Source organism: Anomalospiza imberbis, chromosome 5 (genome assembly GCF_031753505.1).
Source record: "Anomalospiza imberbis isolate Cuckoo-Finch-1a 21T00152 chromosome 5, ASM3175350v1, whole genome shotgun sequence".
NCBI classification, from domain to species: Eukaryota; Metazoa; Chordata; class Aves; order Passeriformes; family Viduidae; genus Anomalospiza; species Anomalospiza imberbis.
The window spans coordinates 45,608,667-45,636,531 of record NC_089685.1 but is presented as its reverse complement, the minus strand read 5'-3'; the positions used below and the strand labels follow the sequence as shown (position 1 = coordinate 45,636,531).

Genomic DNA, 27,865 nt, shown 5'->3' with positions numbered 1-27,865 from the left:
CAATTAATTATTCTCCCCTTGGAATGCATGGTGAATGTGCATCCTTGCTATGTAGGGCAGCACATTTATCAAAGGCATAATTGACAACAATATTTAGAAGAATGGCCATTAGTAAAAAATAAAAAAGTTCAGAGGGATAAAACCACTGATTAGGTGCTCTTAAAGTATAAAATGAAGATTCACAAAAAAAGTCTTCCCTGTTTTGGCATAAAAATGACTGCATGTTGTAGTAGAAAACAGCTGTATTAAAAAAGGAAGAAAGGAAAACACCCAGGTTTTATGTAGCACTCCCAAGCAATAGACATACAAGTCTTCCTAGCATGACCTGTCTGTGAGACCATGATTTGAAAATTCCTCTGAAAACCAGACCATGATTTGAAAATTCCTATGTCCTCAACAAAAAATGAAGTCTTAATTTAGCAACAATCAAAAGAGTCATGAAACTACCATGGTAATTATCTTTATTATAAATTTCTAATTTCTAATTAGATCTTCATTTACTACTTTGCAGTGTCACAAGTTTAGACATTTTAATACAGTGATTTACACCAGAAAAACACCTAATTAAGAGGTGAGGAAAAAAAAAAATTTACGATACATACGACCACTCAGAATCCAACTGTTCTTTGTAGACACTCAGGACATGAAGAGCCACAGTCAAGTTTCCAGGATCCAGCAGTTCTCTCACTCGCTCTGAATTCAGGCAGGTGAACAGAACCATGCAGCAATAGGTGACAATTTTCTCATCGCTGTATGTCAGACATGTCCTTCAAGAGAAAATAAGGAGTTAAGAGCAAGTTGAAATGGACCCTGGAAAAACAGGCAAGGGGCACTGAGCTTGCTGAGTTGTCCTTTGCTGTCTTTTAGAGAACCACAAGTTTGTCATTGCCTCAGAAGGATAAAAGTCACCTGCAAGGAAAAATATCCAACTCACAGCTGAAGGTCAAACTTTACAGGAAGTCTACAAAACTAATGCTGAACTGGAACTGCTTTTCTTACCGTAAGGTCTTCCTACACTCAGTGCTGACAAGTGGGCTCCAAAAACCCATGGAGAGTGAAATTATCAAATTGAATCAAAAGTGACTTTGTTACCAGCTTACTAGAAAAAATCTGGCTGAACACATCAACAATGCTGTCATGTCTCTGCACAAAATAGTTTATGTAATATTTCCTTACATGTATGTCATCAAATCCCCAGAAAGACATTCTGGTGAGGTTAGGAAGGGGATGGAAGGATTGGAAGAGATGAAGATTAAGGAACTTTTATAGATTACATCTGATCCACCAACACTGACAGATCTGCAAAGCAGCAACATGAGAAAAGAAAATGCTGTGTTGTTGGAAATGAGTGTAACTACTTGAAAAAATGTCTGAAATAAAGCTTATGTTTGAAGCTCATAATTTGAAATAGTTTTCTTCTAGTTTCTGTTAAATTAAATCAATTTACTGATAGTTTAGAACAAGCAGGTTTTTAAAGGTTCTGACTCCTGTGGTTGACTAACAAAAAACATCTACAGGATATGGTCTCAACCAATTCATTCTCACCAAAGTTAGTTTTCAGAGTTTCACAGTGCTAGCAAAGGCACAACTATCATGTACAAAAGATTTGAATACAACCACAGAAATGACACTAGAAAAAACCAGCATCCATGCTTACAAGAAAAGATCTGGGAAAGCACACTTCCAAATGCTATTCTGGGAATCTCCATTTCCTGCTGCAATGTTTCCAAGAAACTGAAGACTACAACGAAGAGCTGAAAGAAACCCAGAAAATACATTAACAGGAATTCAAAGCAACACTAATAAATTTCACAAAAATGGCATACTTCAATATTCCAGATACACACTGCAGAATCCATTTCCAGGAAGCTTTAGGTGCAGTATTTCACATGTACTGTACATAAATATTTGCATTTTCTCTTCTAATACAAATAATTTTACAAAATATTTTAGAATTACACCCAAGACTTGTCTGAGTATTACACACTGGCTACTAGTGATTACAAGAACTAATTGACAGGTTCTTGCTTCTCACATTATATTCTGGTTAGCTGGATAAATCATTATAGATGATTATGATGTGCTCAATACCTCCTATCCCAGAATTTCTATCCTAGAAAAATGAAAGCCAGCTCTCCAACTAGCTCTGCCTACATTTTTGATACTGAATTTAATATGGCTGATTTCTGTTCTTACTCCAAAGGATTTTTTTTAGCTTCCTCTCAATATAGATATAAAATGCGAGAAGATTTTATTTCACCACACAAGTTAATATCCTAGAGCAGCCACCAAAAGGTGTAAAGTCATAAAACACAACAGCATAAACCCAAAGTCTTCACAAAATTAAAACACTTATTTTGTCCTTATCAACAGCTCTCAATAGCCTGACCCTTAATAATAAGTTGGCAAAGAAACTTGAAATTACATGTTCAAATTCAGTTTAACACATAGTACAAACAACAGCCTAATACATGTGGAGGCAGCTAGTATTGCCAGGTTCTGCAAATCTAAAATTAGGTCTCTTGGAAAGGTGCTGTGCTGCTGTGCCAGCTGGCAGCCAGATTTCCTAAACAGGTCAGGGCATATGTCCTCTTGAGAGCTACAAGAAAGCAACCCTAAGAAGTGGTCACTTGGGCTTAGAAAAAATTATCTTTTTTTTTTTTTTTTGGTCATATAAATATAAATATATATATATATATATATATATATATATATATATAAGCCCAAAATATGCATATATTCCCCATAATGCATCTTGAACTATATTTTCCTCTAGTTATTAAGACCTCTGTTCTCTCCCCCTGCACATCTGCACCGGTTTATTATTTTCTGCTCATCATTGTTCTTCCACTTCTCCCACCCATCTGGTTCCCATCCTGCTGGCTAAGGAGTTTCTGAAGGACAGCAAGCATGGGCATGCCAGCAGACATTTTATGGAAATACTTCCCTGCTAGAAAAAAAAAAAAATCTAGGCAGTAAATCCTAGGAAAAGGGTATTATTTCCCTTGGTGAATTCCTAACCTATATAGCAATAAGAAAGGAACATAAGGTTGGTTGACTTTCCCTGAAATTTGCTTGACCTTTTCCAGCTACTACAGCTTGGTTGTTAGCGATTAGTCTGTCCAAAAAGTTCTACAGACGAAGGAAAAATGTTCAAGTTCTTGTAAAGTTACCATTCGTACTGTAACAAAGAGGAAATGCCATGAACACATTTATAGTACAGTAATAAATAGCTATGAATTTCAATATTTGTGAAACCAACCAACACTGCCCTTGTCCAACAGTGATGTCCTGAACAAGGAAGGAAGATACAGGAAAAACTGACAATTCTGTGGATGCATCCATGGAAAAAACCAGTTTCATCACTAAGTGCTTGTTCTTGACCAGTAAGAGTTAAGATTTTTCTTTTAATTAGAGGACACCAATCAATATATGGGCAAGTGGATATTCTGTAACCTATTACATCTATTCCCAACTAAGCAGAGAAAGAGGATGCCTTGATAATGCAACATTTTGCTGTACAAATACTCTCACATGAAGAATCTCAGCAATTTGGAAGATGTGATTCTACAAATAGAAATCAGCACCCAAGGCAGCTGAGCAAAGCACAGGGTCCAGGTCACACACCATGTTCAGCAGTCAAAGATAGAAAGGCACAGATGAAGAGGCACAAACAGCATGAAAAGCCACCATGCCACACCTGGAGTAGCTCATCACAGCATGTTCTCTGAACCACATCACAGCAATATCTGTATGGCTGTGTTTAAAAAACTGACACCTCTCCCCCAGAACTCTACAGGTGGTGGTCTTGGAATACATAAATGTCTTATGCAGTGCTTCTCTCCAAATATAACTCTGTGGAAAATGTACTAGCCTAGCACCAAGCTACCAAGAGACAGTCAATTTTGACAGAAGCACTGAAACTTTATACTATGATATTCATGCTTTAAATAAGAAATTCCCAAAAAATCCAACCAGAGTAGTTAGCTCACAGCAAGGTACGTGAGTGTTAAAAAATGCACACATTGCCATAAAAGGAAAGTACTGCATTTCGAACTATGGAACTCTTTTCTTAGCATTCAATTTCCATGTTTTTCTTTTCTGTTTTACCTCTATTGGACTTGACTGCTGCAACACATCATTGAAGTATGCTTGGATATCTGTACAATACAAATACTGCTTTTCTCCTCTTTAAGAATTTCTTCATCATAAAATCAAAGAACTAGAAGTATCGAACTTGGAAAAGACCTGTAACATCACGAAGTCCAACTGTCAACACAGCACCATCATGTCTACCATTAAAGCATGTTCTCAGGTACCACATCCACACCTTTTGTGAATACCTCCAGGATGGTAACTCCACTGCCTCTCTGGGCAGCCCATTTCAATGCCTGCCCACCCTTTCCATGAAGAAATTTTCCCTGATATCTAATGTGAACTTCCCCAGCACTATTTGAGGCAATTTCCTTACATGGCCCTTCCATGTCCTTATAGCAAAAGCAAGAAAATGTAGAAGCTGATGAAGAAAGACTTCCATTCTGCCATCCAATCAATAAGCCAGGAGCTTTCTGAAAGGAGGGAGGGGAAAAGATAAACAAAAAAGAGGTAAGAAAAAAGACAAGACAATTTCACTTATCCCCGAAAATATACAGACTTTTACAAAGCTAAAAACAATATTCTTAAACAATTCTGTAGATATCAGCATAGCTATATTTTACTTTAAAAAAAGGTTACTCCGTGTGTTGTCAAGAAGAGTATTTTTAACCTGATGGTCAACCACAACGAAATTGCATGTACTAAGATGTAACTTCTGATACACAAATCAACCCTGGAGCTGAAGAGATTTCCCCTCACCAAGATTTCAACAGCTCCTATAAAAGCAGGTGTTCTTTAGCAAATACACAAATTATATGTTGCTTTCACAACCAGTCTGCAATGACTTAAGGAGACTTTTCTAGGTTCTACAAAAATAACCTCTTTACACAACAGAGCAAAGGGCACAAGCAGAAACACTGATTCTTCACCTAATGAATTCTGGTACCTAAATGTTTGTCTGCATGTAAACTGAACGTTCAGTGACAAAGGTGAGCCAGCTGATACTTGATGTCCCTGTCTGAAGATGGTTTAAATGCACTCCAGCAGTTCAGTACCTTCAAGATCACAGCTCCCTTTCTTCCTTTCAGTCCTTTATTATCACAAAACAACTGAGCCAGACTCCAGTGCATGCTTTTCATTTAATTATTATATTGACATTATCTCATTTAACAATTACCTGATACAGTCTAAAGGACCACAGTGGTTCATCTGGTCCCACCTCCCTCCTCCAGCAGCACCATCCCAGAGCACAGGGCACAGGATTGTGTCCAGAGGGGTCTGGGATATCCCCAGTGAGGAGACTCCACACCCTCTCTGGACAATCTGTTCAGTGCCAAGGCACTGCCCAGGGAAGAAGTTCTGCCTCCTGCCCAGGTGGAACCTCCTGGGATCAGTCCCTGCCCGTTCCCCTGGTGCCATTGCTGGGCCCCCAGAGCAGAGCCTGGGCCCTGCTCGGAGCCCTCCCTGCAGACAGGGACACCCAGGGCTGAGGGCCCCTCTCAGCTGGGGCTCCTCTCGAGGCTGGACAGCCCCAGCTCCCTCAGCCTTTCCCTGCCAGAGATGCTCCAGTCCACACAAAGACATGATTTCACACAGTGTCATTTGCATAATCAAATTGTGTATTAGATGAAAATCAAAATCCCTGAAGTTCTGAGGACAAAGATTTTAAGCATTAGGATTTTAAATTTCAGTATTTGTTTCCTTCTGTTCCACATGGTTAGAACAGGAGCCCACAAACGTACTCAGCAATCATTTCAAAAAACCTTGACAGCAACCATAGAGACTTAAAACAGTCCAAAGTGATTTCCCTTCTCTTTATGTGGGTCAGACAACACAGTGATAGTTGTGAGTACAAGCCACTGCCTTTACTGGAGTTATAAAACAAATAGAGATATAAAATAGATCCAACCAAAGCACATACAAAACTATATAACACTGCTTGTCAGATTACAAACATAAGACTTACAAACTTGCATCTCTCTTAATGCTCTAACCAGTAGTAAGGCAGGAAAAATAGAGCTGGAGTGCCCCGTCTGCACTGGGCAGACACAAAGCCTTATAGTAAGTCCTGGGACCACATCCCAGGCTCCCAAGAGTCTGCACACTTTTAGAGTCACCTGTGAGCTTTGCAAATCTAAACTGTGGGCTGTGAGCTGTCATGCAGAGCAGCTCTGGCTGTTTGTACATAATGGCAGAATGCTTTGTGATAAACTGCCTGTCCCAGAAAAATAAAACCTCCTACTCCGCATAAGGTGTAGACCTCTATTACTATAAAATGTGAGTTTCCACCACTATCATCTGGCCATTGACTTGTTTCCTTGTGGCTGCAAGTTAAAGCAACTTCCAGTCATAAAGAGTTATTTGCCTCTTCACCACCATGAATCATACCACAAATACTGATGAAAATGTATTTTCCTTGGAAAATAGTCTGTCTAGACTACTGAAAATGAATGTACAATACATATATGGGTTCTGTCATTTAATGTTATTAAAATAGTACTTAGTATTTTATTGCTGTAAATAAAATTATTGTCTAGCTACCTTTTATATTTCCACCTTGGTGTTACCGCACTTGCTGCAGTGCAGACTAGTAACCCATTTTTACCATCTGTGGAATACCAAGAATGTTGTATTTAGTAAGTTTCTGCTCGCCTTCCCCTCCATCTCCTCCACCCCAGAAACAAAGCTGCACTCTTTTTTTTTCTTCCCCTTTACAAGTGCCAACTCTAATTTTAACAGAACACTATGTGTATTGATTGGACAACCCTTGTGTTCTTGGAAGATAAATGTCTAGGCAACATATCAACACTTTGTTCTGACTTAAAAGGAGAATTTGATTTAAAGGCAAGTAAAATTCTTGCCATGCTATTAAAAACATGAAGTTACAAATAAATTAGAAGGGAGCTGGAAGAAAACATCAGACCACACATCAAACTAGCCTCTGATGCAAATTAAGTTCCAATGAGGTCTCATAATGGGAGATTAAAAAAAAACTTGTGCATTTACTAAGAGTCAGTTTGACAGACCTCTTCAGATCAGGTTCAAACCAATGACTCATACAGCACTAACAAGGCTTATTAAATACAGCACTAGAACAATTTTCTCTATCTCCTGTTACTTTCATTGCATCATTTCATTTTTAGAATGTAAACATAAATGTGCTCATTTCTTTTACAAATTATCTATTAAAATCTAAAGGCATATCAAATGGGACTCTTGTTACATCCCCACAAGTAGCAAAAGCACATGCCTGAGATTACTCTCCTTATGTGAAGTGAAACACTTTTAAGTGCTTGCAGACCTGTGAACTACCTTTATTAGCTTTCTGCACGCATTAGGATGTAAAATCTTGCTTGTGAATCAGCCCAAAAGCTAAGCCTAAATCTAATGCAATGTCTCTTTAAAGGTCCTGCAGCAGTGAAATCAGCAAGTTTGAAGTATTGGGGAGACTCAAACCAGGCTTAAACCATACCAGGAAACCAAGAAAAATAAGAAGGACTGGCCACCCACTATGCACTATTAGTGGTGTCTGACTGTGAGACACACTCCTCCTACATGATACTTTGCACAAGTCTGAAAAAAAAAAAAGAAGAAAAAAAAATTATAAACACATAAAGTACTTTACCAAGGTTATAAGCAAATTTCTCCAATTACTTTCGATAGCATACTGTGTACATTGTTTCATTTAACCCAAAATTTCCACTCAAGTGCTTATATTTGCCTTCAAAGAGCTGAATGATCTTTTTCTGTAAGTCTGGCAAAGAGTATCAGACTTCCCCCCACTTACTTGTACCATTTATATTCTGTACCTGGCTAATAAATGGACCACAGTCCTTTTGGAATACAGAATTACTAGCAAACTTACTATTTTTACTTGCATAATCACATTAATGTAAAGCAACAGTTTTAGCATCAACCTTTTTGGGCATTATCATTTACTTTAATACCTGTAAAGGCAGCTTACCTGTTCTCATTGCCACGTTATGATCTCTTTTGTACCACACGTGGTATATGCCCAGAGGATGGAAGAAAAGGAAAGAACTCGATGTGTCTCACAAACTTTCTTGCTGTCTCTACACATCATGTAACTTGGCAATATTCCCTAAAATTCTCAACAAAAAGGGAGAGTCACATTTCTCTCCAAGCCAAGAGCTGCTAGCAAAAAAGGGTGCTGCAGAATGGGAAATAAAAATCTTGTAGCTTTGTGTCTGGAAAGCCATGGCTAGACAACTCCCTCTTTTCCACCAGAACAATGCTCCTGTAACTGGAGAGCATGGAAGTTGTGCCATGGCCATGATAATCAAACAGTTGAGAGAATGACATGTGTAACTTCTACATAATTATAACCACTTGGAATTTTTATCCCAACAGGCAACAGATGGCTCCCATTGCTCCCTCTGCCCAGATCTTCCTCTAGCTTCTTTCCATTCCCCTTCCATCTTCACTCTCCCTGGAGGAAAAATTATAGCCCCCTTGGGGCCTCTGGGAGACTCTTTAGAGGGGATATTTCCTCTCAGCACATGTGAAAGAGAGTTAAACTTCTTCTCCCAGCTTTAAATTTATGATGTTCTGTCTTTAGGAAGCTCTCTGCAATTAAAAGGTTTGTTTGCCCCATTCTTCCCACCTTTATCTTGCGATCCTAATGTTCCTGCTGCAAAAAACATTGCAACCATCTTAAATCTAGGGATGCTTCTGAAAGGTTTGATTCACATATATTTGTGTTGAAAAGAAACCTGCCTCATTATGAATCTTGCTGACATTATTTGCTGGGGTAGGGTAGGGGACACACTAAAGAGCAAGGAAGGAAGGAAAGGACTTACAGAACACTGTATTTAGAGATCCACAGAAATACAGGCATTACCATTCATTTCAAGCCTCAACCAAAGTAACCAGAAACCATTCTAATTAAATAGACATCAGCAAACTCCTATTTCCTTTGTGCTCCAAGTGGATATCAGTCCACATTATAAAACCACTATGCATGTGGCATAAATCAGCAACATCTTGGCAGGCTATACTAAAAAGCCTCCACATTGCAGGAGCAGGAAAAAAACAAACTAGCTCTACACTGTCTAAAAACTGTACCAGCAATGAGACCAGGGAAGCCCAGAGGGCAGCTCACTGACCTACTAATTGTTCTGACTTAGAGACATTTCCTCAGGTTACTCTCTCTCCTAGAAGAAGCAAAACTATTTACACTGACCCTGAGACAGTCACTGCCTCTGCCTCCCAGTACAGCAATCAAAACATCCTTCCGTGAGTACCACAAGGAGGACAGTTTTGACCACCAGTACAAGTCTAAAACTGCTGGAACGCACCAGCTTTTTAATCACTATTTCAAAGTCTGTTTCCAATGCCAACCATGTCATCAGTACCTGACAGGCAAACCTCATTAGGCAGGATCTGGTCTGTAGTTCAAACTGTGCCTCCACAAGTTGCTGCAATAGAATATTTTTATACTCACATATACACAGTCAATAAAATAATTAAGTTCAGCACAGCTTAAACAGAGAAAGACAACTTACACAGGCCTGGACTAACAGGACAAGGGGGAATGGCTTCCCACTGCCAGAAGGCAGTGTTAAATGAGCTGTTATAGAGAAATTCTTCCCTGAGAAGGTGGTGAGACCCTGGCACAAGCTGCCCAGAGAAGCTGCCCAGAGAAGCTGCTCAGACCTGGAAGGGTTCAAGGCTGGGTTGGATGAGGCTTGAAGCAACCTCGGATAGTGGAACCAGAGTGTGGACAAGATGATCTTTAATGTCCCTTCCAACACAGGCCATTCTGTGATTCTAAATCAGACCTCCACTGCAGAAGCAGCAAGACTCAAGGAGAGAATCAAGCCCACGGTAAGGAAAAAACCCACTACCATGAACCACTGCATTCAAACAGTAGGACATTTAGACCAGAGTTAGGAAAAGGTTTAAAAGGTTTTAAAATGAGATGAGAGCCTTCCATGGGACTAATAAGGGATAAACACAGCAAACTGGAGCTTACTATATTTGGACACAAGAGCCTACAACTACAGCTGCCTGTAGTAATGAAGATCCAAACCCTGCTGGAAGTTGGAAGCCCCACTCCCTCTTCCTTTTCTTTTGCCATTAAGATAAGAAAGTGTTGCATTTAAGTAGAGTCCCTGGTCTGACAATGGATCCTACAACGCCCTTCTTCAGTGGATCTAAACTCTCTCAAACCCCACTCTACTCCAAAAATGAAATGAAAAAAAAAAATTAAGGCATGCGTCAAGTTCTCATATTAATACGAGAAGTCACAGCCAGCATTACACAGACACGTCAGGTTGAAAACACTGGTAACACTGGCATTTACCCGAAATCTCAGTTCCTGCTGCATGACACAAATGTACACAAATACCCCAGACCTGCAGGGCACAGGGAGCTGTGCCCATACGCACTGTGCAATATCCATAGTGTGGGAACTCCCAGTGAATGGGGCAAGAGCTAGCCACTGCAGGCAGGGCCAGTACTACATGCACAAGAGCTAAAGAGAATTCTGTATTTGCTAACTCAGGACAACACATCAGTTTGAGTGCTATTGGTCCAGGTTTGGCTCTTTTTCTTTCACAGACAGATGGAAGTGGTGTAAAGGCTGGTTCCCTATTTTGGAGTTTCTGCAAAAAGGCCAAAGCACAAAGCCTTGGAACAATGACGTGAACCAAGACCCACCCAAATCAGTCTTTCCACAACCTTCAATGAATTTTGGACCAAACTACAAGAACCAAGAGAATGTTCTTGCCCACAGGAGGTTGTATCAGGTTGACATGATTTGGGAACATGAAGCTGCACAACTGGACTCCTTGCTGTAGGTGTTCTGAAGACAGTTAATTAAAAATCTGGGGCATCTGTGCATCTGGTAACTTGCCCGTGGCCCAGCAGCTAATTCTACACAACTGCTTTTTACCATATATGTTTCTAGGGGATGTTCACACTGACTTTTAAGAGGAACTCAGACTCAAAAAAAAAAAAAAAAAAAAAAAAAAAAAAAAAAAAAAAAAAAAAAAAAAAAAGAGTAAACACAAAGGAACAACAAAACAAAACAAAAAACCCAAAAAAACAACAAAAAACCCCAAAACAAACAAAAAACCCCACCTCAAATGGTACAAAAGAATAAACCAATTACTTAAAACATTCCTGTCTGGTAAAGTAACAAAATGCTCTGAGCTATAGTAATGAGAAGATAGCAAAACTCAAGAGGATTTTCTTAAGCTATGGAAACACGAAACCAAAATCCTAATAAAAGTGCAACTAGCAGTTTACTTCTACCAGATACCATATCAACTGATTGTTAGGGGACACACTCTGCAAATGCTACAGACCATGAAAATCCCAATATTATTTTTACAGAATGGAAAAACACAAAGGCCAAAAACAACACCAATAACTCAAATAGAAAACTCATGCTTATGTTTACATAAAAGTTTGATGAGTATAATATATTCATCACACTCCCACAATTATTCCCCAAAAATACTATAAATATTATTTTGACAATGTAATTATAGTTTTTACTTTAACAGTGGCAGCAAAGTATTGGCACCAGTCCCCCATACAAAAATCCTAACAGAAAAAGCAAAGATCACACATTGAAACTGGCAACTCTTAAGGTCAGGGCTGTCCTTTATTCCTATGTCTAAAAAAAGTCTGTTTAAGTTAGCAGCTGGTTTATTTAAGCTGTAATGCATATGTAGTTCTAATTATGCTAGCTGTAAGCAAAAGGAAACCCCAAATACAAAAATAAATGGTAGTGCAGATTTTTAAATTCTCTTTTCATGCATGCAACTGAGGTATGTTCTTTCAAGCTGCTTTTTGGGAATTAATCCCATGGACTGTGGGTAGACACAGGACCTGCTTTCTCCCTCTTCCTCTCCCTCAAAAGAAAAGCTAATTTGAACCTAAATTGAGAAACGCCACCTATCAACTGCTCATGATGACTGTATGACAGCTAAGTATTATATTTATAACCACTCATTCATTCCATGCAAATCAGCAAGTAACATGACTAGTACAAAAAAAATCTGCAGCACAATAATTTACTGTGTTTGGTCACAAACACCCCCAAGATCTCCAACATAACAGTATGCCTTGTCTTTCATAGATAAATATCTGGGGCACTGACATGGGAAGAGAGGAAAGATTAACTTTCCTTCCTTAATCCTGTTGGTTTAAATTTAGTAGCCATTGTCTATGAGAGTCTCCAGGTCACAATTTAGAAATTGCACCTTCTCCAAATCCCTATAAACAAGCCTGTGTGAAGACACTTGCTCAGACAGTTACAGACCTCTTTTTATAGACAATAAAACTTGACAATGGTTTCCCAAATGCATTGGGTGAGCTCTGCTATGATGTCTGTCTAGCAAAAAGTGTGTTCCACCACATTATATATGCATGTTTTAAAATATTTTTTTTATATTAAAAAAATAGTAGTAAACTGGAAATTAAATCATTGAGTGCAACATGATTAAAGAACTACAAAAAGAAGTGAAAGCAAAATGCAGTTTCTAAAAGGAATAAAACAAGAATGAAAAATACTGGACAAGAGATAAAAGGGAAGTACAAAAGATGAGAGTTGACTGTTTTGGTCAATATTGGCATTCATTTAAGAACATTTAGCTTCCATAACTGACCACTCTATTTCTCTTTCCTGTTGATTTAAAATACTTTGCTGGTTGACCAGGCATTTCAAATAATTTCAAGAATAGGTTAAAGCTAGTTAGATTGTGATGCCAGTACATAAGCCTCTAATGCTCAGAATTTCAAACTAACTAAGCCTTAAATGCTCAGATTTTTCTACTCACTGCAAAGGCAGTGGTTCTGCAAAGGCACCACTCCAATGCACTTCCAAAAGTCCAGGTATTTACTTCTGACTTATTCTCCTACTGCCAAAATAATCTTTTTAAGGGGACCATAGCCTCAGGGGAGGGCTTCTTCCCCCTTTCTTCTAGGGGAAGAAAATAAAGAGATAAATAAATATTGACAAGAAACAGTAAACAGTTAAGGACACATGGCTGCCCATTTAAGAAGGAATACAGGAAAACCAACTCAGTGTGCTTTGGCAGGTTTGAAAGCATTTCCTTCCCTTGCTCTTCTGTACCTTCAAAATTAGCTAATTTTGGAATTTCCACTGTAATTCCAAACTGCCAATCCTTGAGTACAGAAATGGAAAAGGTCAGAGCAAAGAAACATCTCCTTGCTTTTTTCACTGAGTGAGGACAGAACTGAAAGTTTTGTTTCCCCTACACCCTCCTGAAAAAGTAGAAATCACTTCACTGGTATTTACCCATTTTTATTTTCGGGAATACTTTTGCAAACATAACAATTTAACCTTGTTTTACTCTTCTCCAGAAAAACAAAAATATTTGATTAAATATCACTTTTTCTGTAAATCTTTGAAAAGTACTTTGAACTAACAACTTTTTAGAACCGAGAAGGTACCCAATTTAGCAACTGGAAATTTATTTCCTCTTGCCATTTATTCTCAGCAATCTCTCCTAATGAAGTGTCAACGCGATTTTCTAGTACTACATGAGCACTTACAGCTCATGTTTAGTGGCTTTTGAAACCCAGCATGTCTTCACCTTCAAAAGCTTACCAAAAAAATCAAGTACCCTTCTCTGCTCAGCCATGTGATGTTATCCTGTAGACCTCAGGGGAGCTTTTGTCTTACTTCATCAAAGATGAAATGCTTCCATCCCATTTGGCTTTTACAAGAAAACCTCTGGAAACTATAGATAGGCCTAGGTCCCTTACATGTCATTTCTGAAGCACGTGCATACCCCTATGCTTTTTTAAATTTATTTTTAGTGTCTGTGAATGAGTGATATTTTTATTTATACAGAGTTCTGAATTCAAAGGTAACTCATTGATATCTCTTCTGCAGAGTGCTTCTCCTCCACACTGATGAATTACAGAACACTTCCAAAGGCACTTTCTTCCCAGACCATGAGCAACCCATAAAGCACCAAAGGGTCAAGAACAACTGGGATGTCATTAACTGAAAGAAAAATATGCATGAGAACCAGCCAGGTCCAGAACAGCTGGAGTAGTTCAACAACACTGACTGAGGATGAATCCATGGTACTATCAATGGTCCTGGCGGACAGAGAAGAGAGAAAAGAAAAGGTGGCCAAAGAGAGAAAAAAAAAGGATAAAGGAAAAAAGGAGGATAAAAATAGGAGAGAGAAAAAGGAGAACAGAGAAAAAAAAAGGAGAGAAGAAAAAAGGAAGAGAGAAGAAAAAAGGAGAGAAAAAAGAGAAAAAGAGAGAAGAGAAAAAACAGAGAAAAAGGGAGAGAGGGAAAATGGAGAGAGGAAAATTGGAGAGGGGGGAAAGAGAAAAAAAAGGGAGGAAATAAGAAAAGCTCAAAGAAAGGAACATTTTTTACAGCTCCCTTATAAGAACATGGCATTTGTAGTACTTGAAAAATATTTAAAATAGGATATCACATATTTTCCCACATATCCTCCCTCACAAAAGGAAGCACAAACAGATGCTAGACATATGATATTCATGCTGCTTAACTTCCTAGCAGAAAATACTCAAGTTACTGTAATAAGTGCAGTATTAAAAAATTTACATAGTCATCTTTCATCATTGCTCTTAAAGGCATGCTGTAAGTTCTGTTCTGCAGAGAGTACCTGTAGCTGTTTAACTACACCTGAACACATTGCAGAAAATTGGAAGCAAGGTCAAATTCCTGTTCATGGATTCAAGCTACAGTCCAAGACATTTTAACCAAAGTTTCTGGACTTAGTAGAATTATGAGCAGAGAACACCCCAAACCTTGCTCCAGCAGGCAGCACACCTGGACACAGGTTTTGGCTGAGATCCCCAGCAGTGGCTGTGACACGAACACAGGCTCCAAACATTCTGTATCAAAAAAATTCTGTACCAGCAATAGTGTGGCAGCAGTATCAGGGCAGTGACTGTGTCCTGTACTGGCACACTGCTGAGGCGCCTCCCATCCTGTGCCCAGCTCTGGGCCTTTACCTGAAAAAAAAAAGACACTGAAGGGATGGGAGCATGTCCAGGGAAGGGAATGGAGCTGGGGAAGGGTCTGAAGCACAAGTCTGATGAGAAGCAGTTCAGGGAGCTGAGGGAGCTCAGCCTAGAGAAAAGAAAGCTCAGGGAGGACCTTCTGGCTCTCCACAACTCCCTGACAGGAGGGTGCAGCCAGGGGAGTTAGGCTCTGCTCCCAGGAAACAAGGGACAGGATGAGAGGAAACGGCCTCAAGCTGTGCCAGAGGAAAGTCAGGTTGGGTATCAGGAGAAATTTCTTCACCAAAAGGGTGGTCAGGCATTGGCAGGGACAGCCCAGGGAGGTGGCGGAGTCCCCATCCTGGGAGGTGTCCAAGGAATGACTGGATATGGCACTCAGTGGTCTCTGGGTGACAAGGTGGGGATCAGTCACAGCTGGACACAGTGGTCTTGGAGGTCTTTCCAACCTCAGCGACTCTGTGACCCTGTGAACTCCCAACAGCAGTCATCCAGCTGCTGGCTTCTTCATGCAACTCCTAAGAGCAGGTTCCCTTGTCCAAGCAGTACAAAATACACCCTGCTCAAGACAGATTAGTTGTAAGAAAGATTAGTCTTAAGAATGTCTTAGATTTGTACAAATGTATTATGTAAGCAATTATGGGAAATAAAACTAGGCTATGGAGTTCAACTCAAAGTAACATGGGAAGTAAGCAAGGAGGAAGAGTGGGGACAAACAGCTAACTATCAATACCATAAAAGAAAGGACTAAAAATGTTTGTGGTTTTCTAATGCAAGTATTAAAAAGAAAGGAAACTCTTATTACAGGCACAGGTGTCTGAATGCTGTATGTATGAATTAGCTATTTTTCAACCTACCTTGAGTTTCAAAAAGCTATTTCAGGACAGACATTCTAACTCTAACTCACCTTCAAGGACTCTGGCCCACTGCCTTATATTATGTAATCAAAACAGTAACTTTTTCCACAGCTAGCTGGGACAAGTATTACAAACACAAAATACTTTATCTCATTTTTTAAAGCACTGGAAAAAAGAAAAAGTAAGATGTATGGTGAAAACATGCAGTAGAATTGTTTCAGTAAATACAATGAATTGAGGAGCCCAATTAACCATGTATATAACCCCTGGGCAACTACTTTTGAAGTATTACTCATAGCAGAGAGGATGCAAAGGAGTCTGGATTTATTTGAATAAATATTAGCAACAGTTTTTAGTCATACCACTTTGCACAACACCTCCTTTTTTGTTTCTTTGATCATGTTCTCTCCCTTAACCATCACACTGGTCACAGCAGTGGTCAAACAATACATACTTTATTTAATTTCTGATTTTATCCATTTGAAATTATACTACATTGAACTTTCTTACAAAAATTACAACACCACTCACTCACTAGCCTTAACAGCTACCAATGGATTAGAGTGCAAACCTGCCATAGATTAGGTTAAATGAATTTTTCAGTCTGCAGAAAGAATTTTCAATCTCATATTTGTAAATACGATAATGTTGGAACTTCCAAGTTTATTTTGCCTACAATCATTTTTTCTGGGAATTTTTCACATGAACACGATCCGAAACACTATTTAGGGCTGTTCACCCTTCAGTACAGCCCTACCTCCTCCTCCTTGTACTTTGTTGCTATGGCAGCAATATGAAGTTATTTTAAAAACCTTAAAAAAATACACAGGCACCAAGAGGGATCATCCAATCCAAGCAGCCATTTGAGGGAGGAAATGATACACACCCAAATGAACGACTTGAAATACTCCACTTAACACCTAATTATCTGCAAGAACAAAATACACATGCTACTCTAGCCCAGTGACCTGATTTCCTATATGAAACATGAGGAGAATCATGAAACAGAATTACAGTTAATAAATACAGCACCATTTACTGATTTCATGGGTCTCTTTTGTTTCAACAGTGCTATCCAAGTCCAATTTAGCAATTCGCTTCAGTACAACTAATAAACCACAGTCAAATTTAAGTGTTAACTTCTGAGGTAAACCCTGCAGGAGGAACCTGTGGTCTACGCACTACATGAATTTCCACTTACAACAAAGTTCATCAGATCACTCAGCAAGGAATTAGTAACATTTGCTTGTTTTTTTGTTGTTGTACTAACACATGTGGAATACATAAGACATGCCCATTGCAGAGGTTCTCCAAGGAGATCAATGCTACTTACAGCATCAAATGAACCACCTACCCCGGACCAATACAGCAAATCTTAGTTATAACTCAGATGTATTTACTGAACGGCTATGTAGAGTAGCAGTTACAAAACAACTTCTACTGAAATCCTGTTAAAAAATGTCTAGTCAATGCCACCCTTATATTCAGTGTTGATAAACAGAGATTTTTACACCATCCTCTGGCTAGGAAAAAGTCCCTGAAGCAGATAATCAAATTACTGGGTTTTACCCTCTTTGCTTTTTGCCCAATAGCATTCCCTCTCCTTCTTCAAACCCATGAGCAAAGAACAGCACACACATGTGACAGCCCAGCAAGGACGGGCCAGCAGCCACCAAGCCAAAGGGAAAACCTCAGGTCATGTATCTAACAATGAGCACACCCTACTCCCTCTCCTGCAGGTGCTGGGCAGCCCCTCTGGCAGGTGGCATTCTTACACAACAATTCCTGATGCTTTGAATGGGCTGAAGGTGGCAAGCCCACTTTACCAGTACAGCTTTTTGAGCCCACTGCTGTCCAAGGCCCCAGCATGGACAATGGCACGCTTGACAGAAGCAACATTTTGGCTCCCATCGCTTTTCCTTTTATCTTGCTGGTCTGCAAAGCAGTTCAAAACTGTGGGGCAGGACACTCTTGCCCACCATAACCTTTCCCAGTCCTTCCTGTAACATGGCTTGAAAGCCACTCCTGTGTGCCATCAGTTCCTCCTCTTTAGGGTGACTGAGCAAGCCCTTTTTGCTGCCCCCAGAGCTTATAGTCCAGCTCCTCCCACACTGAAGGGCTGTGCTGGCATCACCGACCCTTCCCTGGCAGCAGTATTCCAGCAACAGGCCCAGGAGTGAACCTGGCTTAAGCACAATACCCACAGGGTATTCATTTTGTGCCCACAGGGCTTCATTTTGAACCAAACACAGCAGCAAAAGGAAACCCAGTTTCCTGGACTTCACTGCTTGCTCCCTCACAGCTTCATAAAGGTGTTCAAGGGTAAGTTACTGTATGACAGCAGTATCACCTGCTTTCACAAAACAGCAGAAAAGCAGCAGGAGAAATCCAGTAAAAAACGTCATCTGAGGGACAGGAGTGAAAAGAAATAACAGACACACAAGAAAACAAACATGCTATACTGTCTGCAACCACACACAGTCACAACTGGAGTCCAATGCATAAAGCTCCACATGCACACAGCGGGAAACAGGTTGCGAGAATTACTGAAAACCCTTAAGAGCCAGTGAAATGAGTAGCAATAACTACCACTAGTACTACATAGTCACATTTTCTCTTCACTGCATTGGAAAAAAAAACTCATCTGTTAAGGAAATATGACACTACTCAAATCAGTACTTAATTCTTGGCAGATACCATCCTGGCCAGCAACCATGGTACCCAAATGGAAATTAAAAATAATTTTTAAGAAGTCACAGACAAAATTTGCTTCCTGGAATCAGATAAATTATCTTAAGTACCAACAAATAAAAAGACAGTAAAACAGCAGAATGTATTCTGAATGGAGGTACTTTTCCTTTTATAAAACCCAATTATTCTGCTTCATATTAAAAAGTTTCCAAATATCTTTCCTCTAGCAATCTATAAGAATAGTTCAGTGAAAATAGAGCTGAACTAGACTTGAGACTGAAATCTTTTTCAAGCAGTCTAAGAGAGGGCCAATTCGTAACTGCAATTCAAGAAAGAATTAAGCTTATTTATAAAACAAGTGCATCACTATAGTGACATCATACTTTTTTTACACACATGTAAAACAATACAGTGCAGGCTATACATTTAATAAAATCCCCAGCCTTACCAGTCAGTAACAATTCTTCTTTGATTTGTATTCCATGAAGCAACATAATCAAATGGACAGATGTAGAGATGAGACCCAAGTTCCTATTATTAAATTGGGAATAAAACACAATAATTCACTTGATATGAAACGCACTCTCTAAAAAATTTAAAAGGCTTTTCACCGAAGTTAACAGAAAATCTTTAGTATCTTCAGGACCTCAGAAATAAAAATAGCTTCTCCCACATTACTGCCTGCCTTTTAGTAGCTACATTACTACTATCAGAAGCAAATCAAAGGGGTTTATTGCATCATCCTGCATTTTACCAATTTTGGGCACAGAACCTTCAGCAGAGCTAAGCACCCTTTCCTCCCTTTTTGCTATTCTTCCTATCAGACATTAAACATTAGCAAGTTATTTCTATAATTTAAACAGCTTTATTTCTATAAAAACTTTGCTTTGTCTGGATGTCAAGCATCCAGAACAAGAGTTGTATCTTACTTCATAATAAACTTGGAGGATTTTCAATGCCAACAAAGCAATTAGTGACAGCTACCAAAAAACAACAGGGCCAGCTCAAAGGGAAACATACGCAACTCTCAGAGAGAAGCAGAGAAGGCCAAGTAATCATTTATCCTTTCTCCAGTGAGGAGGAATCCTAAGTAGACTTTCAGAATGATTTGCAATGTAATTTCTGTTGCATTAACAGAATTCTTCCCCAGCACAGAAACTAAGACATGGTCCCATGTCAAAATTACATTTAGTTCAATAAATCAAATTTGACATGTCCCAAGAAGCCAATTTTTATGACTGTAGTCCCCAATAATTCTTTGATAGAACCAACTTGTGACAAGTTTGGGCGATTTTTTTGTTGGTTGGTTGGTTTGGGGTTCTCATGAGGCATCTGAGCAAGGAGGGTGTTTGTTGCTATTTTGCTGGGCTTTTTAAAAGCATCAACCAGACTGTCAGGTTTTCACTAACTACAGCTGTAGGCTGTATCACAAACATCCCTTCAATGTTGCAACAGACACAGGCAAAGAACAGAGAGGGTAAATAACTTAAGAAACCAGATTGATTTAATATCCTTTAAGCTCAACTTGCCTGTATATTGTAGCAGGATTAATATCCACAGTTCTACATGCTGTGTTTTGCCAGGAAAGCCAGACAGATTTAAATGAACCTTAAAAGACACACTAATTCTGTAACTGATTATTAAGACCATTTACTTATTGATTATGTCATAAAAAAAAAATTAAAGAATGAGAAATAAATCATAGTTCTACAGTCAGGCTTCCAACAGGCCTATATCATTTGTGTAATCAACTTGCATTATGGACCCAAACACTTTGTTCTGTTACTGAGCAGGGCCCTAAACTGACCTACAAATAGGTCAACTATTTTTGTTTCTTGCGTAATCAACTTGCATTATGGACCCAAACACTTTGTTCTGTTACTGAGCAGGGCCCTAAACTGACCTACAAATAGGTCAACTATTTTTGTTTCTTGCATATTTGAATTCAAGTGATTCCATCAAGCAGGAAATGCCAGTTAATAAATCAACTAACAGAGCAGCGTAAAATAAGAATCTCTTATAAAACCACACCAGAAGGTGGTACTTTGGTATGGGCTAAAAGGGTTCAGAACTGTACCTCAAGACATGTTGATTCTTGGCACACTCAACACAGGCATTCCTCAGACATCTGAAGCACTCTGCTATGAGCAGCAGGCAGGTGTTTAGATCTGTCAGTCCACAGGAGTCCTTACAGGTCTGCTCAATGGCACTTGAGGTGCTTGTCAGGATTTCCAGGACATCCTGAAATACACTTTCTTCTGCTGTTTCTCTGAAATACATAAATTTGTGAAGAAAAAATAAAAATGCACTCCTACCAAAAAGCCTATGACATTGGCACTTCTTATTGTAAAGCCAAAGATGTTTCTGCAGCAATCTTTAACTATTCTGAGTATTTAACTACTCATAGTCAAAATTTTATGTCGAAGGAACAAAAACATCACACAATCCTCCCATCAGCCTTTTCAGAAAAAGGGCTGTAGAAGAGTGGTGTTGCCTTAGTATTCCTTGTGACTTTTCAACAGCTTTTTGGAATTTTAATGAAAAGGAAACAAAAAATTCTCCCTAATTCACATAGCTGGCAGGTTTAAACATGACACTGCATGCTGCTTTAAGAGGAATTGCTTTAGTTAATGAACACAGTTGAGATGTCCAGCATTAGATGTTTCAGAAGAATGAAGTATCAGAAGCTCCAGCCTGCTGCAGATTTCTTCAGAGAGACAAAGGTAATGGAGAAAGCTGGTGGCTGCACAAGCACCATTCTGAAGCGTGTGAATCACAGTCAAGGGAAAATGCCAACTCTGTCCCACCTCAGCAGACAACTATCCAACACAGAAGGTACCAGGCCATTTCCAGGAGCACCCAGACCAAGGAAAACAGCATTACCAAACCATAAGCATATGCAGAACTCCATATGACCAGATGACAGCTGATGCTGCTGCTCCATGAAGATTCACCAGCCTCCCAGGACTGATACACACATCTACAGATGATCTGTCACACAGAGATAAACAACATTTCCAAACTACAGCTATTTGTCTACACTCTGCCTTGATTTTATGTCTACAAAAGCAATGAGGGCAGAACATGACAAATGTTGCTTACTCAGTTCTGATACCACATGCTGGTGGAGAGAAGCCACACCAGAGAGTGTTCACAGCATTGCTACAGGGAAGTTCAATAAATCTGCTTGTCTAATACTTCTGACCAGGGTCAGGAAAAGGCAATCCAGATGCAGCCTCCTTGAACCTTAAATACTCAGGATCAAACAGAAGAAAGTGTAATGAGAGGAAATGTAAAGTAGCATTAAATAAAATGTTCACACAGAAAACTCCTCCAAAAGGAGAATTAAAAAGGCTTGATCAAACACTACTGGATGATATGGTATTACCTGCATTCTGATGTTCACTCAAATGCCTACACATTTGTACAATTAGAAATTCTACCTCCTCTTTCGTAAGTGATCATGACCATAAATCAAACCATAGAATCACCAAGGTTGGAAAAGATCCTTAAGATCATCAAGTTCAACTTTAACCAAACACTGCCAAATCCACCTTGCCCCTAAGCACACCCTTAGACATGTCTGGAGACATTATTTCCCACCTCTGTTCCTGCCATGTTTCCTTTCCTTGACTAAACAAAACTCTCTTAGTCTTTACTCAGAGTTCACATTTTCTAAGTTCCTTGTCAGTTTTGTTGCTCCAATAGTGACACTTTTATGTGAGGCTACATCTTACTGACAGTACAGTGTCTCCAATGTTGAGGTCTGTTAGAGCATGGAGGAGACTTACAAGGAAGGGAGAGTGTGGTAAGAAATACAACAACGTACACTAATGTCACTAAATTACCACAACATTAGGTTTCAGATCTCCAGGAAGTATGTATCTTATTCTGCAACCTCAGAGTTGATCAAGACCAATATATTTACACATTCTCCATCTATACTGAAACATTAAAAAACCCACCACTGCATCACTTGAGAATTATGGGGAAGAAGCTACATTTTACAGTGGTGCAATTCTGAAGGGAAAATACCGAAGTGGCACAAAAAACAATGACGAAAAGCAGAGCTGGCTCTCAGTCATAAAGAAAAAAGTGGAGCTTACATAACCAGAGAAAAAGTTTGGAATTTGGTTTTGGTTTCAAGACCGAAGAAAATACATTCATGGAACTTGAACCTTCAACTTACAAGAAGCAGTATAGCTCCTGCACTTCATGATGTGCCAAGAGAAGACTCAGTGGTTGATGTACCACAGTCTCCATGGGAAATGCACCAGCGACAAGTTTTTCTAAATGTCAGGAGAGCTACAGTCTGGTAAGGTAGTCCCTAGCCAGGGAGTGCTTTCTACATTGAGCAGAACCATTAGCTGTTCCAAGTTCTTAATCTCTGACATTACTTTAAAATGGGACCACTCCGCCCCCTGTAGTTTCCTTCATATCAGCCTGTGCCTTTTGTTCGATTATCCCATGAAACCGATCATTTCCTGACACAACTGCAAAATACAGAACCCAGTGGTCAGTGCAAGACATACTACTGTGCAACGTTCACTTATTTAAATTGGTAAAAGAGAAATTAAAGAAGCCAGAAGAACTTTTGTGCACATTTTTGTGACTAAACAGGTAAAAGGACACCTTACAGTTATTCTTGTGCTGGAAAAGCTCCACTCTCCTGGCAGAGCTATGCAGCAGAACAGAACTTTTAGTCAGACACTGGATCAGAAGCATGCTGAGCTGCTGTGACAATTTTTCTTTTAAAATTAGATTGAAAGTAAAAGAAAACCTAAGAGTACAGACATTTCCAGTAAAATACGAAGATGAAAACCTTGCGTGTCCTAATGGAGCAAACGTGGGGTACATAAGGAAGTGTCTGTCCTCAGTGTAAATGTGGAAGGAGATGTTGATTTTTTTACACCATTGAGGATAGAACTCCAAATCTCTCTTAAACACTATGAAAGAAAATCCAGACTGTTCAAGCCAGATCATTCCAGGCAGAAATCAAATCTCAAAGCCTAAACGAGCAAGCAAAAGGTATTCCAAATGAACATGGACTGACTTAAATGTTGTTTGATAGAGCAGGATTCTGTTCTGAGAAAATTTACACGTGACTCTTGTATCTAAGCAGTCAAATAGCACTACAAAGAAATGTACATGAAAACTGTCCTTCTGAATTAAAAAATCCTCAGGTTAGCAAGAACAGCAGAAAATATTTAGATGATATTAAGAAACTAGCCAAGACTGACCTCAGAAAACTATTCCACAGCAGCGCTTGCTAACAGTTTTTTAAAAATTATCTTTTTCCAGCAGTACAACAAAGATTCACATACAAAGTAGCAGCTATAAATATTTAAAATGTATTTCTGAAATAGAAAACATCTTTTCCCTAATTTTTAATTTATAAAACTACCAAAGACCCTCTTAAGTGGATTTTAGATTAAAAGAATACCTTGCATTGTAAACAGCCCTTGAAATCCATCCAGAACAGCTTTGTGGATATTCCACAAACTTCTGTTTCCTGTGTCTGGTTGCCTAACACAGCAGCTCCACTATTTGCTAATGCTACATGCCCTTCATTTCCACATCAAGTTCTGCAGGAATACAAAAGGAAGCAGAGGCAAAGGGTACAGCAGCCCAGCTCTTGGACAAGAAAGATATGCACAATTTCTTGTTAAGTCAAAACAAAGAGTCAGAATTCCTGCACCCATGCCAAAAGGAAGATTATTGTCACTCCTTGTAAGACCTGTTTGATTGTTAAAAACTAAAACTCCACAAGATACCACTCTACTAAACACAGAGTTAGAAACAGTAATGAAACTGTTCAAAAGACTCGGGGTCCAAAAAATCACAAAAGTAGTCAGGAATGACACGAACACATCCACAAATTTACAGTTCTGTATCTTGTACAACTCCGTTCCTGTAAGCAGTTCTAAAAAGCCTTTAAATTACTTATCCTCACAACATTTCCAGAAATAATATAAAGCCATTTTCTTTTTATTTTTTTTTTGTAGCTTAGAAAATGAAGCATAAAGAAATCAACTAAAAGCACTGGAAGCCTCAAGTATATCACACAGCCAAATGCAAGTCTCCCAAATTCCACATCATGGTGTCATAGTAGGGGCATTGTTGCCTCATTTTATTTCCTTCTGAGTTGCAGAATACCAGAACTCACATTTTTAGTGTATTTTGTTTCCACAAACACCGAACAGTCCTGTAATAACAAAAGAATTGTCACTAAATATCACACATTCAAACACAAAAAAATCCATTGGGTTGTGTCTTTGTGATGGAACAGCACCAACAACAGGATTTGCCAGAGTTGGCAAATTTTCTGACACAGCTCCTCCTAGACCGATTCTGCCACATCCTATGGGATGTAAGGTAATGCTACAGCTTTGTCCTTCTGGAAGGGCAACTACAGTGTCTCTCTTTCAGCCTACCTGTACCCACAAAACTTGGCTCTTTTGGGGGATATCTACTCTTCTTTCAAACACAGTGGTGGAGGTTTCAGGGAGCAAGACAGAGAAAGCATCAGTATATAAGCCAAAAATTTGTACAGGTCCTCCCTTCTTTCCAGAGGAACTGAGATGAACACCAGAACAAGGTCTCCTGCACCCACACAGATCACAAAAAAATATCTGTAAGTACATCTTCCCCCCAAGCCCTGTGACTTTTAAATGTGGATTTGAAAAACAAAACTGTACTGGGAATTTTAACAACCAAAACAAAACACCAAGCTTAAGTCTGATTTCTTCATTCTCTGGTGTCAAGACCTTCAAACAACTACTGTTAGGAGTGACCACAAGCTTCCCACCGTGCTGTGCCTTCTCCTTCCTTCAAGGAAGAGCAAAACCCATTCCTCTAACCCCAGTCTCCCAGCTGAACCTCTGCAAGCCCAGCTTCTGCCAAAGCCAGCAGTGCTGTGTGGTATTGGAGAAGTCTCCCTGATCTTACAGGCACTGCTCCATACCAGCCCCATTTCTCCAGTATCCCCATTCTGTCTTTACTTATCTTAAAGCTACTGAGGGACATCCAACCTTTCCTCCCAGTGAAGCCAGTGCAGCCCATCCTGCCATGCTGTGCATGCTCTCTGTCCCTAAGGCCCACAGTCACCACCCTCATCCCAAAGCTTTGGCCTCATATGAGAATGAGACTGTCCCTCAGCAGGGCCTCACACAGGTACATCTCACCCACTTCTGAACATCCTGCAGTGCTTCCATGTTTTTTTGCCCCAGAGCAGCTACTCCAACAGCTACATCCCACCTAATGTGCCTGCCCAGAAAGGCACCACAAGCCCCAGAAGTGGCCCATGGGAATCCCATGAGGTTCAACAAGAGCAAGTGCTGGTGCTGCACCTGGGTCAGGACAACCCCCAAGGAGCAACTCAACCTGGGGATGAACAGATGGAGCAACCCTGGGAGAAGGACTTGGGGTGGTGAGAGCTGGACTCCCCCAGCCATGTGCGCTGGGACCCAGAACCCCCCTGTGCTGGGCTGAGCCCCCAGCATGGGCAGCAGGGGAGGGGGGATTCTGCTTCTCTGCCCTGCTCAGGTGAGACACCACCTGCAGAGCTGCCTTGAGCCATGGGATCCCAGCACAGAAAGGACAGGCAGCTGCTGGAGAGAATTCAGAGTAGGCACCAAGGTGTTTAGACAGATGGAGCAGCTCTGCTATTAGGAAAGGCTGAGGGATTTGGGAGTGCTCAGCCTGGAGAAAAGCAGGTTTGGGCTGACCTAAACGATGCTTTCCAGTACCTGGTGGGAGCCTAAAAGGAAGATGGAGATTATTGACACGGGCCTGAAGCGACAGAACAAGGGGCAATGGCTTCAGCCTGATAGAGTAGGTTTAGACTGGATGTTAGGAAGAAATCTTTCCCTGTGAAGACAGTGAGGTCCTGGGACAGGTTTACGAGAGAAGCTGTGGCTGCCCCATCCCTGAAGTGTCCAGGGTCAGGCTGGACAGGGCTTGGAGCAGCCTGGGCTAGTGAAGGTGTCCCAGCCCGTAGCAAGAGTGGGATGGGATGAGCTTTAATGTTCCTGGAACGCAAGCCATTCTGTATCTCTAGGATATTTTATGCTACCCACGACTAAGAAACAAACACCTTTCCTCCCTGCTAAAGGCACAAGGACTGAGCACACTGCAGCTCCTCATGGACCCCCAGGGGCAGGACAGACATGCACAGACCCAGGAGAAGGCTGGGGGGGGCAGAAGCTCCCCAGAAGGGACTTGATTCGCACCCCTGTGGGGGTACTGAGAGCCCCTTTTCCGGCCCGCAGCCGACTCCACGAGGGGCAGGACCGCGCTGGGAGCCGAGGCGAGTCCTGCCCGACATCCACCGGCAACGCCACTCCCTACTCCCCACTACCTGCGCTGCGCCTCCCGGAACAGACCCGCCAACGCCCGCACGCTCTCCAGGCGGACCGCGAGCAACGCTTCCGCCGCCGCCATCGCCCGCCTCGGCCCCGCTCCGCCCCCGCCGCGCGGAAATGGCGGAGGTGCCGCCCCGCCGCGCGGGAGGGGTGTGTGAGGGCGCTTGCAAAATGGCCGCTCTGGCTGAGAGGCGTATTGCATTTCCATATGAGTCCATATGAAATCCTTTCCGTGTCTGCTTCCTTACCGGGTCCTTTGCCTTTCCCTTGTTTTTCCTTCCCCCCACACCTTTTTCCCGTAGGAAGCTCACCGCGGCGCCGGCTCCCATCACGTAGCTGCTGCTGCGCGCCCCACACCTCGGCCCGTGTGCTCTTGGAGATACCCCTCTCTAAACAAAACAAATATTAAATTAATATTAAATGCATAAATTGCGGGTATAATTATTTCGTGCTTAATATCCTAATTATATACAGATTTCCCAGCCTGTGGCAGGGATGTGAAACTAGACGATTTCTAAGGTCTGTTCCAGTCCAAGCCTTTCTGTGATTCTGTGATGTAAATACTACTTTGCTTCAGGTTTTAAAATATTTTTAAATTAAATTCTACATTTTTATTATTTATTTTTTTAAAATACTGTTTAGCATTTTCTAAACATGTATGAAAAGTTAATCTGTATATATGTGTGTGGGTGGGAAATTAGCTTCCGATGGTTAAAAAGAGTAATTGTGGCCAAACACTATAGAAAGCTTTATTATACAATCATCATCAAATCACAGACAATCAGGTTTGAGTTGGAAGGGACCTTAAAGCCCAACCAGTCCCACCACCTTCCACTATCCCAGGTTGTTCCC

At 40.4% G+C, this 27,865-nt stretch overlaps 1 protein-coding gene across 3 annotated transcripts in view; it reads right to left on the bottom strand.

Moving 5' to 3' along the window:
* Window positions 1-27,104, bottom strand: part of ATXN10 (ataxin 10) — a 91,256-nt gene extending 64,152 nt beyond the window's left edge. For 2 of the 3 annotated variants that reach the window (XM_068190456.1, XM_068190458.1), the window contains exons 1-5: window positions 27,010-27,104; window positions 20,728-20,919; window positions 19,099-19,181; window positions 1,658-1,754; window positions 603-767 (exon numbers count right to left, since the gene is read on the bottom strand). In XM_068190456.1, the coding sequence (XP_068046557.1) occupies window positions 603-767; window positions 1,658-1,754; window positions 19,099-19,181; window positions 20,728-20,919; window positions 27,010-27,092 (620 nt within the window). In that variant the 5' untranslated portion in view covers window positions 27,093-27,104. Of the gene's footprint in view, window positions 1-602; window positions 768-1,657; window positions 1,755-19,098; window positions 19,182-20,727; window positions 20,920-26,745; window positions 26,811-27,009 lie in introns of those variants that run through there. The other variant, XM_068190457.1, reaches the window with a different exon arrangement.
* Window positions 27,105-27,865: the final 761 nt, after the last annotated feature.